Source organism: Scyliorhinus torazame, chromosome 7, assembly GCF_047496885.1.
Source record: "Scyliorhinus torazame isolate Kashiwa2021f chromosome 7, sScyTor2.1, whole genome shotgun sequence".
Lineage (NCBI taxonomy): Eukaryota > Metazoa > Chordata > Chondrichthyes > Carcharhiniformes > Scyliorhinidae > Scyliorhinus > Scyliorhinus torazame.
Window position 1 is genome coordinate 110559883 of NC_092713.1, and position 15386 is coordinate 110575268.

Consider the following 15386-nt stretch of genomic DNA (forward strand, 5'->3'; position numbering starts at 1 on the left):
TCTCCCTCCGGGACCTGGCACCCGCCGGTTCCTCAGTGACCATCACCTATGCCGCCCTCCCTACACCAAACACTGCCCCCACCCCTTCATGGCCTACACCCCCCCTCCCCCTATCGCCAACCCACCGTGATGAAGCTCCAGACGACACGCTCCCAGAGTCAACGAGCCCAACACCCATACCCGCAGCGATGAGTTCAACACCCGTGCCCGCAGCGAAGCCGGAGCTGAGGCGATCACAGAGAACGATCAAGGCGCCGGACAGACTTGATCTGTGAGCCCACTTCACCCCCGCCGGACTTCAATTTTTTAACAGGGGGTGAATGTGGTGAACGTGTTGCTACTACAATTCACCACTGTATTGCATTGTATTATGTTGATGCCCTTGTGGGCTCTGCCTGTGGCTCCGCCCCCTTGGGAGTGGTATATAAATCTGCAGCCTGTAGGCGGCACTCAGTACAAAGCAGTTGCAGGAAGGCACAGATCTAGCTTATTAAAACCACTGTTCACTTCTACTAATCATCTCGTGTGAATTGATGGTCGCATCAGGGTGAAAATACTGAATCCATTCACTGCCTATCACAGCTGCCCTGAAAAACCGGAACCCTTGTGATGTCTAGCAATTATTATTTATAACTACATGGATTGTTAGGTCGTTTCAAAAAGAAAGATAGAAAGAGAAGAGCGAAAGCGAGAAAAATAATGACAAACAACCACTTTAACATTGTGGTCCGTTTTTCAGTTACATTGTGCTTTCTCTCTGATGGGCGACCATGTTCACAAAGGAATGTCAATATCTTATGACATTGACAAAAGAAGTACAATCAATAACTGCCAGGATTTGCCAGTCACTACATATCATTACCTTTTCAACAATCTCTTTAATGCTTGAAAACCATACCTGTGGGATCACGGATTTCAATAAAGGGGGCAGGGCCACTAAGAGACACTGTGACCTCTTTTAGACTTGGATCAAAGGGTAGTTGCCAGATGTTTACAGATTGGGTGACATGGTCTGTGGAAAGCAGGTGGACTTTGGATGCCTGGACTGCTTCTTTTACCCATTTCAAAACCTGCAAAGAAAGGATAAGGTAAAATGAGACCAACGTTCCAAAAGGAAGTGACAGTGTGTGAATGTTTGGGAAGAAATAAAACAATGCTGCCCAACACTGTAACTTCTTTATTGGCCTCTCTTTTAAAGGAAGATCAATTACAGGCTACAAAGAGAAAAACATTCAGAGAATTCTTCTTAAAATGGATATACATTGTCTTAGTCAAGGGCTGGTTAGAAGGGCAGAACAGTGGCTATTGGAACTGAACCCCGAAACGTGCGAGGTGCTGCATTTTGGGCGAACTAACAAGGCAAGGGAAGACACAATGAACAGTAGGACCCGAGGAAGTACAAAGGATCAGTGGGACCTTGGTGTGCAGGTCCTTAGATCCCTGAAGACAGGATTAGGTAGGTAAGGTGGTTAAGAAGGCATATGGGATACTTGCTTTTATTAGCCGAGGCACAGAATACAAGAGCAGGGGGTTATGATGGAGATGTATAAAACGCTGGTCAGACCACAGCTGGAGTATGCTGTGCAGTTCTGGTGCACTATAGCGAGGAATTGATCGCACTAGAAGAGGGTGCAAAGGAGATTCACCAGGATGTTACCTGGGCTGGACCGTTTCACCATTGAGATAGACTGGATAAGCTAGGGTTGCTTTCCTTGGAGCAGAGAAAGCTGAGCGAGAACCTGATTGAGGGGCATAAATAGGTGGATAGGGAGGAACCTTTCCCCTTAGTGGAGAGGTCAATAACCAGGGGGCACAGATTCAAGTTAAAGGGCAGGAGGTTTAGAGGGGCTGTGAGGAAAACTCTTTTCACCCAGAGGGTGGTTGGAATCTGGAACTCATTGCCTGAAAGGGTGGGAAAGGCAAAACCCCTCAACATATAAGAAGGACTGAGATGCGCATACAAAGCTTTGAGCCAAGTGCTGAAAAATGGGATGAGAGTAGATAGATGCTCGACGGCTGTCACAGACACGGTGGGCCCAAGGTCCTCTTTTTGTGCAGTGTAAACTCTATCTCTCGAAGGCCCTTGCTTAGTAACAAATCAGAATGTGACAAAATGTTATCATTTGTTCCTCTATCCATGACTATTCCAAAATGTTATGAATTGTGGGCAGAATCCTCTGTTCTCTCCAGTGATGTGTTTGGAGGCAAGGCAGGAGGTTGGGGACCACATCACCTTCCACCTCCATACTGATGAAACCTGTGGCAGGAAGGTCCATGCCACACTTTATGTCCCGTTGTCAATTGAGGTCCTTGACAATTCATAACCACTTACAAGCATCATCCAGCTGCTGCTAGTATTGACCAGTTGGGACAGGTTGGACAACATGCAGGGAGCATCACAAGTAGGGCTGCCAACCCTCCCAGACTGTTCAGGAGTCTCCTGCAACAATCAATCTCTCATTTATTACTGAAAGCAATCTGGGAGATTTTAAAGCATTATTTTAAACAAATAAATGAATATGTACAGTAATTCATACAGAGAAGCTCACATGGTTCATTATAGAATTGGGACCTGATGGTGTGTTTGGCAGCATGGTGGCTAAGATGTAAACCAGTACTGACGTGGATCACGCACACGTGTTGCACTCAAATGTAATAGCCGGGCTTTTCCCAACTAATTTGTCTCTCAGTCAGTCCTAGCTACCCTATTGCACCAATTAAATGTTCTGGTGCAAACTGTGAATCCCCCATCCCAGAATGCCTTGGCTGGCACAGTGAACAAGCTGCAGGAGTAGCTGCAGAAGTAATGCAGAGAGACAGAATGGCGACTAGTCGAGTTGCTGGCTGTTGGGTGGGAGGCTCAGGGGGTTGCTCAGCAGCCTCCCCTGGGGTGAGTGCGGGGTGAGGGGGTGGGGGAAATTGGCACATCTGCAGGAAGCAGGCACCGGGTGAGAGGCCATTGTCCCAGAGATGGAGCACGCTCAGGTGGCTCTCTCCCTATTCGATATGGGGATCGCGACACGAGGAGGGAATCTGTGGGGCCTCTGCCCAATCCCGACAGCACTGACCAATTGGTTGTGGAGTGGGGAGAGAGTTGGATTGATGATACTGGGTGTCAGTAGCACTTGCATCTCTTTCTGCGCAGTGGCTAAAAAAAAAAAGAGTGAGTGTTTTTAACCGCTGCCATGGTTGAGAGCCATTGCCATGCTACAGCTCATGATCCCGGCAAGGAAGGCAAAGTCTATGTCTAGAACCCTCTGGCCCCAGTTCAGAGAGAGGCATTGAACCACTACACGCAAGTAAACAAAATCCCATGCCTGCGATGATCTGGTAAATGTGTTTCATCTTTAAAAAAATTACTTACTTTAAAATAGTCCCAATTTCATAGAGAAATCCTTCAGTGAATATCAATCAAACTACATGGGGCCATTAATCTCTGTCCAATGGCTCCATTCTTTAGGAAAGCGGATCTCGGTAGAAAAATAGACCCAGTTTCCTAAAGTCAGTCTTTCTGTGACATCACGTCCACCAACATCTCTGGAATATGACCAGCCAGTTGGCAAACCTAATGACAAGTAACTCTGTACGGGCTGCACATTGTCCCCTGGGGTCGGGTAACTGACTCCGCAAACCCCATCACCGAGCTACACATTTAAACCACCAGGATCAGGGATCGAGGAATTTCAGCTACTATGTCAATAAGCAGAATTCTTTTTTAAATTCCAAACTGAATTCAGCCCAGACATATGCTTTTAACTAGCCTGACTTATGTCTGCTTTTCCATGAATACACTTCAAACCTCAGCTTGAATTATATCAGTCATGAGTTACATTCAACAAAATTGAACATGCCTCCATTTAAAGCACAGTTCACTGTAATAAGGATGATTTGGTTACGAATGGCATGCCAAAACCAACTGAGCATTTTGAAAAGCCCAATGAACAATGTTATGTGATTAGAGCATGAAATGCAATATCTGCTCCCCTTTCTGTTGCGAGTTGGTAATCATCAGTAACCCAGTATCATAAGCATATCCCTGCCATCACCATGTAAACTTTGCTAACCTCAAAACTCACCACCATTTACTCGGACTCATAAATTACCAAATGGATTTTGCTGCATTTTTTTAAAATGCTGATTGTTTATTTTTTGGGGTCTTAAATTAGACAAAATAGTTTAGCATCCACTAGAAATTGCTATCGGACCATTCAACGTATCTGGCATGATACATGAGAGTGCAAGACTGACTTCATGCTGGTAAACTTTTTTTCAACCAGAACAAACATTAAAGTTAATGTCTGGTTGTGACCGCTAACCTTTTCGAAAGAAAATACATAATCTAATAGGACAATTAACTCAATTTGTAGACAACTTAAATTGATCCTAATGACCACCCTTTCACTTCTTTACTAATTTATTCCCAACCCAGATGTGCGTCAACAATTGATTTACTCTGGGGAAGGTGAGAAAGTCACGGCATTAGGTCATAAAAACATTTAAACCAAGTATCACGTTAACATAAAGGACGTCAGGAACATATATAAGGAACAGTAATGGGTCAGCAGCTGCTAATCCCTGTAATGATCCTTTATTAAGCTTTCATCTGAATTGATGATAGAACAAACCCTACCGTTCCATAGCCAGGCACTCTACAGGACAAACGCGGATGAAATTGTCTGTCATGCAGCATTTCATTCATAAATATCAGGGTCAATTTTCATTATTGCTCATCAGTGGATCGATCAATCATGCTGCTCACCCAATGCCCTCAGCAAGAAACCCGAGCAATTTTAATGAAGAAGTCTCATTTGTAACTGATTGGTGAGCTGTGATGAACTGGGTCTCACAGGCTGATGCTGATGGTGGTTGGGGGGTTAGGGTTGGCAACATCTGGCAGCTTCACTGAGGAATTGAGTAAAGAGTTGAAACTGGAAGGGGATAGAAGCAATTAGTCAGGCACAAAAGGACCAGAAGTGAGTCAGAAGATTGTTGTAAGGCCAGAAGAAGCAGAGAAACATCAATGCCTGCTCAATGCTGTGTAACAGTGGCTGAGCATACATGTCACACACTTCATAACTGACACCTGAAAATTACAGCAGGTCCTATGTATGTCAAAGCATCCTGACTTCTACGACTAAATGAATTGCATCCTTACACAAGTGGATGTTTTGGTTGCTCTATTCACAGAACCTTTTGGGAATGGTGATAGGCAGATCAGGAGAATGGAAGTAGGGTACCTCTATCAAATCTCCTCAAATTCCCAAACTAATCCACTTTCCCTGGCCAAGTACCACTGCTTAAAGAGGCACGGGTACAAAAATTTTTTTAAAGGAAACCTAGCTAATTACATTAGTGTGTACCCCAGCCCATGTGGAGCCCACCAGTCACAGAGGCCTCAAGCGTTCTGACAGACATTGGATAATCCTTCTCCAAGAATACCTGGACTTCAAAGTCACTGTGGAAGAGAGGCAGACAATCAGGTCAAATGACTATCTCAACAATCAATTGCTTGGACCAGTTAATGGCCATCTTAGCCAGGCCAGGAGCAAGAGGTCCCCCAATCCATCCACCAACACAACCCGTACCCGCAATCCACCCCCTCCCCTTAAATCGACAGTCCCTTAAAGGGACACTATAAACAAAGCAAAAGCTTCAATAAGAACTCATCAAAAGTGAATTTAAATTATATTTTGGAGTCTGATGGAGCCCAGTCCTTATGGCTCCCATTGGTCACAGAAGGTAAGCTCCTTCTCCAAGGACACCCAGGCATGGACATAAACACAGAAGAGGCAGATAGTTGGGCGAAATTACCTCCTCAACCACCCGCTGCCTGAACCTACATATCGCCACCTTGGCCAGACCCAGCAGTAGACCGATGAGGAGGTCTTCTGACCTGTGTGTCGCTTTCCCGCCCTGGATGGCCAAAGATCTGGAGCGTGGAGCTGAAGTGGAACCAAAAACGGAGGAGCAGCCCTCTGAAATAGAGGGATCAGGGTATTGAACCTGATCAGCCATGATCATAATGAATGGTGGAGCAGGCTTGAAGGGTCAAATGGCCTCCTCCTGCTTCTATTTTTTATATATGTTTCTAAGTATAGTCAAAAAGAAGCTGCAACCTTGTGCAACCTACATAAACGTGGAACACTAACTCGTCAAGGCGATATATTCCTTTTTTATATACTTTTAATAAAACAAATAAGATCCCTTTGTATGTGCTCAGGGTACTTAATCAATACCCTCCATCTGTTTATACTCAATCTTAAGAATACAATTAACACATTAACATATGACATGGTTACACATAACAACCAGGGCAATTTTTCATTTCTCGGTGAGGATTAAAATGTCAATTTAAACTTCTTTTGTACTTATAACAACTGTCCCCACTAAAACCATGAATGGAATAATTTTAACATTTTAAGAAAATTAAATGTCAGTACAAAGTAACAATTTCATAATTTTCTATACCTTCGGAATTATTAACTAGTCACTGCTTTTAAAATCTGAAAGATGACTGCTCATATAAATATCACTTTGGTTTGTGGAAACATTTACCTGGTAGTCATCAAATTCAAAAAATGGCACAGTAAATGTGATGTTTAATGGCACTGCTTGTGACTTTCATTATACAGGACATCACCTCTCAAGAAAAAGTAGTCATATCAAACCCATAATTCTTCTTTCAATTTTACCTTGAGCAAGATAGCTCAATAAATTAACATGGTGAATTTAACATGTGCATCAGACCCAGTGATCTGAACTCCTCATTCACTGCTCCTTAAAGAATAAATTAGAACAGTCAGAAATTCACCCATTTCCCCATAACCACAGGAAGGACTGAAACAGCTTTAGACACATCTTTATCAGATTTTGGGTAAGGGGCTTCAATAGGCTAGTCATGCATTTTGATTTTAAAATGGTTTTATCACTAGCTGTAGTAACACAAGTCTTTGGGCAGTACAGGCTACATTCAAATATTTCTAAATGTAATCTGCATGAAACTCCCTTTGGCATTTGCCAACTTTTTCATAGCTTTCTAAAACATACTTCAGAGTATTTCTGCAGGTAAAAAATAAAGCCGCCATAATCCCAGATGACCATAGGCTGCTTTCCCCTTTGAGGGGGAGAACTGACATGGGTGATTTAACCGCAGGATCACTACACGTCAGGCGAGGGACAAGGTTGAGAAGGCAGGGCCTTCATGAATAACCTCAGCCAGTGCAGGAATTGAACTCGCGCTGTTGATCTTGCTCTGCATCACAAACCAGCTGTTCAGCTGAACCAGCCCCAAGTATTTCTCCATTCTAGTGATGGATACTGTAGCTTTAAGAACTATAATATTTGATAACCATTGTTTAACCCATTGATGGAAGTGATGTGGGAATGGTAATGCCATGTTGGATTTACCACTGGCAGATGAGCATGACAAACAATCTGGAATTCTATAGATTAAGATGTTATTATGGGTAACAAGCTGAAGAATATTAGCTCAGATATATTTTTATGGGGTGTGGGCTTCGCTGGCTAGGCCAGCATTTGTTGCCCATCCCCAATTGCCCATGAGAAAGTGATGGTGAGCTGCCTTCTTGAACTGCTGCAGTCCATGTGGTGTAGGTACACCCACAACCCACAGTGCTGTTGCGGGGGGGGGGGGGGGGGGGTCCCCGAAGTTTGACCCAGCAACAGTGAAGGAACGGCAATATATTTCCAAACCGGGATGGTGAGAGACTTAGAGGGGAACCTCCAGGTGGCAGGGTTCCCAGGTATCTGCTGCCCTTGTCCTTCTGGATGGTAGTGCTCGTGGGTTTGGAAGGTTGCCTAAAAGCATTGCTGAGTTCCTGCAGTGCATCTTGTGAATGGGACACACTGCTGCGACTGTGCATCGGTGGTGGAGGGAGTGAATGTTTGTTGAAGGGGTGCCAGCAAATGGGGAGTATTCTATCACACACCTGACTTGTGCCTTGTAGGTGGTGGACAGGCTTTTGGGAATCAGGAGGGGAGTTACTCACCACAGGATTCCTAGCCTCTCACCTACTCATGTAGCCACAGTGTTTATATGGCTAGTCCGGTTCAGTTTCTTGTCAATGGTAACCCCAGAATGTTGATACTCGGGGTTTCAGTGATGGTAATGCCATTTAATATTGATGATTAGATGCTCTCTTGGAGATGGTCATTGCCTGGCACTTGTGTGGCACAATGTTACTGGCCACTTGTCAGCTCAAATCTAGATATAGTCAGCATTTGCTGCTTCACAGCGCCAAGGACCCGGGTTTGATTCCCGGCTTGGGTTACTGTGCGGAGTCAGCACATTCTCCCCCTGTCTGCGTGGGTTTCCTCCGCGTACTCTGATTTCCTCCCACAAGTCCTGAAAGATGTGCTTGTTAGGTGAATTGGACATTCTGAATTCTTCCCCAGTGTACCCAAACAGGCAGCGTAGTATGGCGACTTGGGGATTTTCACAGTAACTTCATTGCAGTGTTAATGTAAGCCTACTTGTGACACTAATAAAAGATTATTTGCACAAGGACTGCTTCAGTGTCTGAGGAGTTGCGAATGGTGCTGAACATTGTGCAACCATCAATTGATTGTGCAACCATCAACGAATATCCCCACATCTGACACTATGTTGGAAGGAAGGTTATTGATGAAGCAACTGCTGACAGACAAAAACAGATACTTACAAAATTGATGGCAACTTCACAAGTCTTGGCCGGATTCTGCAATACGGCGGCTACGTGTTGACACCGACGTAAACATCGGAGTGTTTCACGCTGGCGTCAACGGGCCTCCTGGCCCAGCGATCCGTGGCCCACAGGGGGCCAGCATGGCGCCGGAGTTCTCCACGCAGCACTGGCGCCGATACACAGCTTGCACTGCCAGCCACGGGTCCGCACATGTGTGCAGCGGCTGCTTCCGCGCCGGGCCTGCGCAACATGGCGGAGCCACGCAGTGGGCCGGCGCGGAAGGTAGGAAGGTCCCCCCCGGATCGCACGTGCCCGCCGATTGGTGCCCCCCCCACCCCCGGAGTCTGATCCCCCCGCCCACCCACCAGGACGGCCACGGGTCCGAGCTCCTGCCGGGTGGAACCACGTTAGAACCACGCCGGTGGGAACTCGGCCGGTCGACCCAGAGAAACGTCGTGGGGCCTCTTTCAATGGCCCCTGACTGGTGCCGCATTGATCGCGCGCACGCGGCAGGCGACAATTCTCCGGGCCATCTCGACGTCACCTCCAATTCTCCGAGCTGGCGCGGGCTTGGAGAATCCCGACCCTTATTTTTGTGTCAGACTGTTTGGGCTAAGCATTTTCTTATCCATTGAATGGTTCTGCTAGCAAAGTGACCTATAAGCAGGGGTAATCGGAAGACTTACCAAGGAGCCTAATACAACTTTCATTTTCCTCGTTTGTCTCCTCTCTGCATTCATGCTAGCCCCAATCAGAGTAGTTTACCCGCCAGCTATTTCCCCCCAAACTTTCCAGCTGTTTTGACATAGAACATATTTGATGGATACAAGATGATACCCAGCTGGCATTTTCTTCTTTCCCCAGACCATTTATCAAGTCTGGACGGCTCTTTCCCCAGTGATAGCTTAAACTGAGTGACAGTCAAGCATGATATTCCAGATAACATGCCTTAAGTCTGACTCCAATACAGCATTTGGTAGTTATTGTTCTTTTAGTTTGTCTGAGCTCTTTATATTCCGAAAATAGGAATGTGCATTTTAAAAAATATATATATTTTATTAAAGATTTTCAAACACAATTTTTCCACTTTACAAATCAACATAACACAATAACTAATAAGTAACATTATTTAAATAAAATAGTGAACTGGCAAAGTAACAAAAAATTGTGCTCCCCCCCCCCCGGTCTGGGCTGCTGCTGCTGACGATCTATTTTCCCTTAACATTCCGTGAGATAGTCAAGGAACGGTTGCCACTGCCTGGAGAACCGCTGAACCGATCCTCTCAACGCAAACTTCATCCGTTCCAGTTTTATGAACCCTGCCATGTCGTTTATCCAGGCCTCCACGCCGGGGGGTTTCGCTTCCATCCACATAAGTAAGATCCTTCGCCGGGCTACCAGGGGCGCAAAGGCCAGAATATCGGCCTCTTTCGCCTCCTGCACTCCCGGCTCTTCCACTACCCCAAATATAGCGAACCCCCAGCCTGGCTTGACCCGGACCTTCACCACCTTCGAGATCACTCTTGCCACTCCCCTCCAGTACTCATCCAGTGCCGGACAAGACCAGAACATATGTGTGTGGTTCACCGGGCTTCCCAAGCACCTCCCGCACCTGTCCTCCACTCCGAAGAACCTGCTCAGTCTTGCTCCCGTCATGTGTGCTCTGTGTAGAACCTTGAATTGTATCAGGCTAAGCCTGGCACACGAGTAGGACGAATTAACCCTACCTAGGGCATCAGCCCACAGACCCTCCTCAATCTCCTCCCCCAGCTCTTCTTCCCATTTTCCTTTCAGCTCCTCTAACAGCGCCTCCCCCTCGTCTCTCATCTCCTGATATATTTCGGACACTTTGCCCTCCCCCGAAATCACTCTATCCTGGATCCCGTGTCGGGAGCAGCGGAAATTCCCTCACCTGTTGCCTCGTAAACGCCCTCACTTGCATATATCTAAAGATATTCCCCGGGGGCAACTCATACTTTTCCTCCAGTGCTCCCAGGCTCGCAAACTCCCCGTCAACAAACAAGTCTCTCAATCTCCTAATTCCTGCCCGATGCCAGCTCTGGAACCCTCCGTCCATCCTTTCTGGAACAAACCTATGGTTATTTCTGATCGGGGACCACACCGAGGCACCCGTCACCCCCCTGTGTCGCCTCCACTGCCCCCAGATCCTTAAGGTTGCCACCACCACTGGGTTTGTGGTATACCTTTTCGGGGAAAGTGTCAGCGGCGCCGTCACCAGCGCCTTTAGGCTCGATCCTTTACAGGACGCCATCTCCAGCCTCTTCCACGCCGCCCCCTCTCCCTCCCTCATCCACTTACAAACCATCGCCACATTGGCGGCCCAGTAGTAGTTGTCCGGGTTCGGCAACACCAGTCCCCCTCTGTCCCTACTGCGCTGCAGGAACCCCTCCTTACCCTCGGGGTCTTCCCTGCCCACACAAAACTCATAACACTCCTATCTATTTTCTTAAAAAGGCCTTAGTGATCAAAATGGGGAGACATTGAAACACAAAAAGAAACCTTGGGAGGACCATCATCTTTACCGCCTGCACTCTGCCCGCCAATGAGAGCGGCAGCATATCCCACCTCTTGAAATCCTCCTCCATCTGCTCCACCAGCCGTGTCAGATTGAGTTTGTGTAGAGTTTCCCAGCTCTTGGCTACTTGAATCCCCAAATATCGGAAGCTCCTTTCCACTCTCCTTAACGGCAGGGCGTCTATCCCTCTTCCCTGATCCCCGGGGTGTACTACGAAAAGCTCACTCTTCCCCATATTAAGCCTATATCCCGAAAAATCTCCAAACTCCCTCAGTATCTGCATAACCTCTGTCATCCCCTCCACAGGATCCGCCACATACAGCAGAAGGTCATCTGCGTAGAGTGACACTCGATGTTCCTCTCCCCCTCTAACCACCCCCCTCCATTTCCTAAAGTCTCTCAATGCCATGGCCAGTGGTTCAATTGCCAGCGCGAACAGTAATGGGGACAGGGGGCACCCCTGCCTTGTTCCCCTATGTAACCGAAAATACTCCGATCTCTGCCGATTTGTGACTACACTTGCCACTGGGGCCCCATAGAGGAGTTTGACCCAACTGACAAACCCCTCCCCGAACCCAAACCTCCTCAACACCTCCCATAAATACTCCCACTCTACCCTATCGAATGCCTTCTCTGCATCCATCGCTGCCACTATCTCTGCCTCCCCCTCTGCTGGGGGCATCATTATCACCCCCAACAGCCGTCGCACGTTGACATTCAATTGTCTCCCCTTTACAAACCCTGTCTGGTCTTCATGCACCACCCCCAGGACACAATCCTCGATCCTCGTCGCTAGCACTTTTGCCAGCAACTTGGCGTCTACATTCAGGAGCGAGATAGGCCTATATGACCCGCATTGCAGTGGATCTTTATCTCGCTTCAGGATTAATGATATCGTCGCCTCCGACATTGTCGGGGGTAGAGTCCCCTCTTCTCTGGCCTCGTTAAAGGTTCTCGCCAGCAGCGGGGCCAACAAGTCCACATATTTCCTGTAATATTCCACGGGGAACCCATCTGGTCCCGGGGCCTTCCCTGCCGGCATGTTCCCCAGCCCTTTATAGTCACCTCATCCACCCCAATTGGCGCCCCCAGACCTGCCACCTTCTGCTCCTCCACCCTCGGGAACCTTAGTTGGTCCAGAAACTGTTGCATCCCCTCTTTTCCCTCCGGGGGTTGGGACCTATACAGCCTCTCATAAAAGGTCTTAAACACCTCATTTACCTTCCCTGCTCTCCGCTCCGTAGTTCCCGTTTCATCCCTAAGACCATAAGACATAGGAGCGGACGTAAGGCCATTCGGCCCATCGAGTCCACTCCGCCATTCAATCATGGCTGATTTCAACTCCATTTACCCGCTCTCTCTCCATAGCCCTTAATTCCTCGAGAAATCAAGAATTTATCAACTTCTGTCTTAAAGACACACAACGTCCCGGCCTCCACCGCCCTCTGTGGCAATGAATTCCACAGACCCACCACTCTCTGGCTGAAGAAATTTCTCCTCATCTCTGTTCTAAAGTGACTCCCTTTTATTTTAAGGCTGTGCCCCCGGGTCCGAGTCTCCCCTGCTAATGGAAACAACTTCCCTACATCCACCCTATCTAAGCCATTCATTATCTTGTAAGTTTCTATTAGATCTCCCCTCAACCTCCTAAACTCCAATGAATATAATCCCAGGATCCTCAGACGTTCATCGTATGTTAGGCCTACCATTCCTGGGATCATCCGTGTGAATCTCCGCTGGACCCGCTCCAGTGCCAGTATGTCCTTCCTGAGGTGTGGGGCCCAAAATTGCTCACAGTATTCTAAATGGGGCCTAACTAATGCTTTATAAAGCTTCAGAAGTACATCCCTGCTTTTATATTCCAAGCCTCTTGAGATGAATGACAACCTAACTCCCCCTATTTCCCTCGCCGCTATCCTCTTACGAAGCTGGTGGGCCAGCAGCTGGCTCGCCTTTTCCACATATTCGTATCTCATCCCCTGTGCCTTCCTCCACTGTGCCTCTGCCTTCCCGGTGGTCAGCAGGTCAAACTCCGTCTGAAGTCTTCGCCTCTCCCTATATAGTCCTTCGTCCGGGGCCTCCGCATATCTTTTATCCACACTCAATATCTCCCCCACTAATCTCTCCCTTTCTTTGCCCTCTTTTTTCTCCTTGTAAGCCCTAATGGAGATCAACACCGCCTTCAGCGCTTCCCATACTGCCCCCACCTGGACCCCACCATCATCATTGGCCTCCAGGTACCTCTCAATACATCCCCGCACCCTCCCACAGACCCCCTCATCCGCCAATAGTCCCACATCCAGTCGCCAGAGTGGGCGCTGTTCCCTCTCCTCTCCTAGTTCCAGATCCACCCAGTGCGGGGCATGGTCTGAAACGGCTATGGCCGAATACTCCGTTCCTGCCACCCTCGAAATCAGTGCCCTGCTCAAAACAAAGAAATCTATCTGGGAGTATACCTTATGAACATGGGAGAAAAATGAGAACTCTTTGGCCAATGGCCTGGCAAATCTCCACGGATCCACTCCCCCCATTTGCTCCATAACCCCCCGAGCACCTTGGCCGCTGCCGGCCTTCATCCGGTCCTGGATCTAGACCGATCTAACCCTGGATCCAGTACAGTATTGAAATCCCCCCCCCCCCCCCCCCCCCATTACCAGGCTTCCCAACTCCAGGTCCGGGATACGTCCCAGCATCCGCTTCATAAATCCCACGTCCCAGTTTGGGGCTTATACATTTACCAGCACGACCTCCTTTCGCTGCAATCTACCACTCACCATCACATATCTACCCCCGTTGTTCACCACTATATTCCTAGCCTCGAACGACACCAGTTTCCCCACCAATATCGCCACCCCTCCATTTTTCGCGTCCAACCCTGAGTGGAACACCTGTCCCACCCATCCTTTCCTTAACCTAAGCTGATCTGCCACCTTCAGATGCATCTCCTGAAGCATGACCACGTCTGCCTTCAGTCCTTCTAAGTGCGCGAACACTCAGGCCCTCTTAATCGGCCCATTTTGGCCTCTCACATTCCACGTGATCAGCCGGATTGAGGGGCCGCCTGCCCCCCCCCCCCCCCCCCCCCCCCCCCCCGCCGACTAGCCATCCCCTATTCTAGGCCAGGTCCCGCGCACCCACCCGTCCCCCAGGCGGCGCACTCCCGTCCCGACCACCTCTTCCCTTGCCAGCTCCCTCTCGCTCCCAGCAGCAGCAACCCAGTTGACCCCCCCCCGCTAGATCCCCATCCAGCATGGTTACTCTCCCCATGATGCGTCCGAAAGTCAGCTGACTCCAACTGACCCCGGCTTCCCCCGCTCTCTCCTTGACCCACCCCCCCCCCCGTGTGTGGAACTCTCATCCTCCTTGCGCCTATCTTCCCGCCATCATCTCCATAGCGCGGGAAAAAACCCGCGCTTTCCTGGATCGGCCTCGCCCCCCCATGGCGCAGCTCCCCCATTCCCCATCCCCCACCTCAGTCCCTTTTTCCACCGGCGCCCACATTTCTCAGTGTCCCTCCGTCAGGAAGAGAAAAAACCCCGCCTATCGTCCCGATACTGTGAACCTCCCATTCCCCAATTTACATTTCTGTACATCAACATCGTCGTCTCCCCCACAGCATCAGTCCCTCAGTTCTGGTCCAATTTCTCTTCCTGGATGAAGGTCCATGCCTCATCCGACGTTTCAAAGTAGTAATGTTTATCTTGGTGCGTGATCCACAATCACGGCGGCTGCAGCATCCCAAACTTTATTTTCTTCTTGTGAAGCGCCGCCTTGGCCCGATTAAAGCTCGCCCTCCTTCTCGCCACCTCCGCGCTCCAGTCCTGATACACTCGTATCACCGCATTCTCCCACCTGCTACTCCGTACCTTCTTGGCCCAGCTCAGAACCGCCTCTCTGTCGGTGAAGCGGTGAAATCTCACCACTATCGCCCTTGGTGGTTCTCCAGCCTTTGGTCTCCTCACAAGTACCCGGTGAGCCCCTTCCACCTTCAGGGGGCCCGAGGAGGCCTCAGCTCCCATTAGCGAATGGAGCATCGTGCTCACATAAGCCCCAACATCAGCTCCCTCCACTCCCTCGGGGAGACCCAGAATCCGGAGGTTCTTTCTCCTCGAGCTGTTCTCCAGGACTTCGAGCCTTTCGATACACCTCTTATGTAGCGCCTCGTG

The 15386-nt window shown here is 48.7% G+C and overlaps 1 protein-coding gene across 2 annotated transcripts in view; it reads right to left on the reverse strand.

The window, feature by feature from the left end:
* hmcn1 (hemicentin 1) overlaps positions 1 to 15386 on the reverse strand; it is an 838180-nt gene that overhangs the window by 645086 nt on the left and 177708 nt on the right. For both annotated transcript variants that reach the window (XM_072511251.1, XM_072511250.1), the window contains exon 5: positions 899 to 1070. In XM_072511251.1, the coding sequence (XP_072367352.1) occupies positions 899 to 1070 (172 nt within the window). The remainder of the gene's footprint in view (positions 1 to 898; positions 1071 to 15386) is intronic.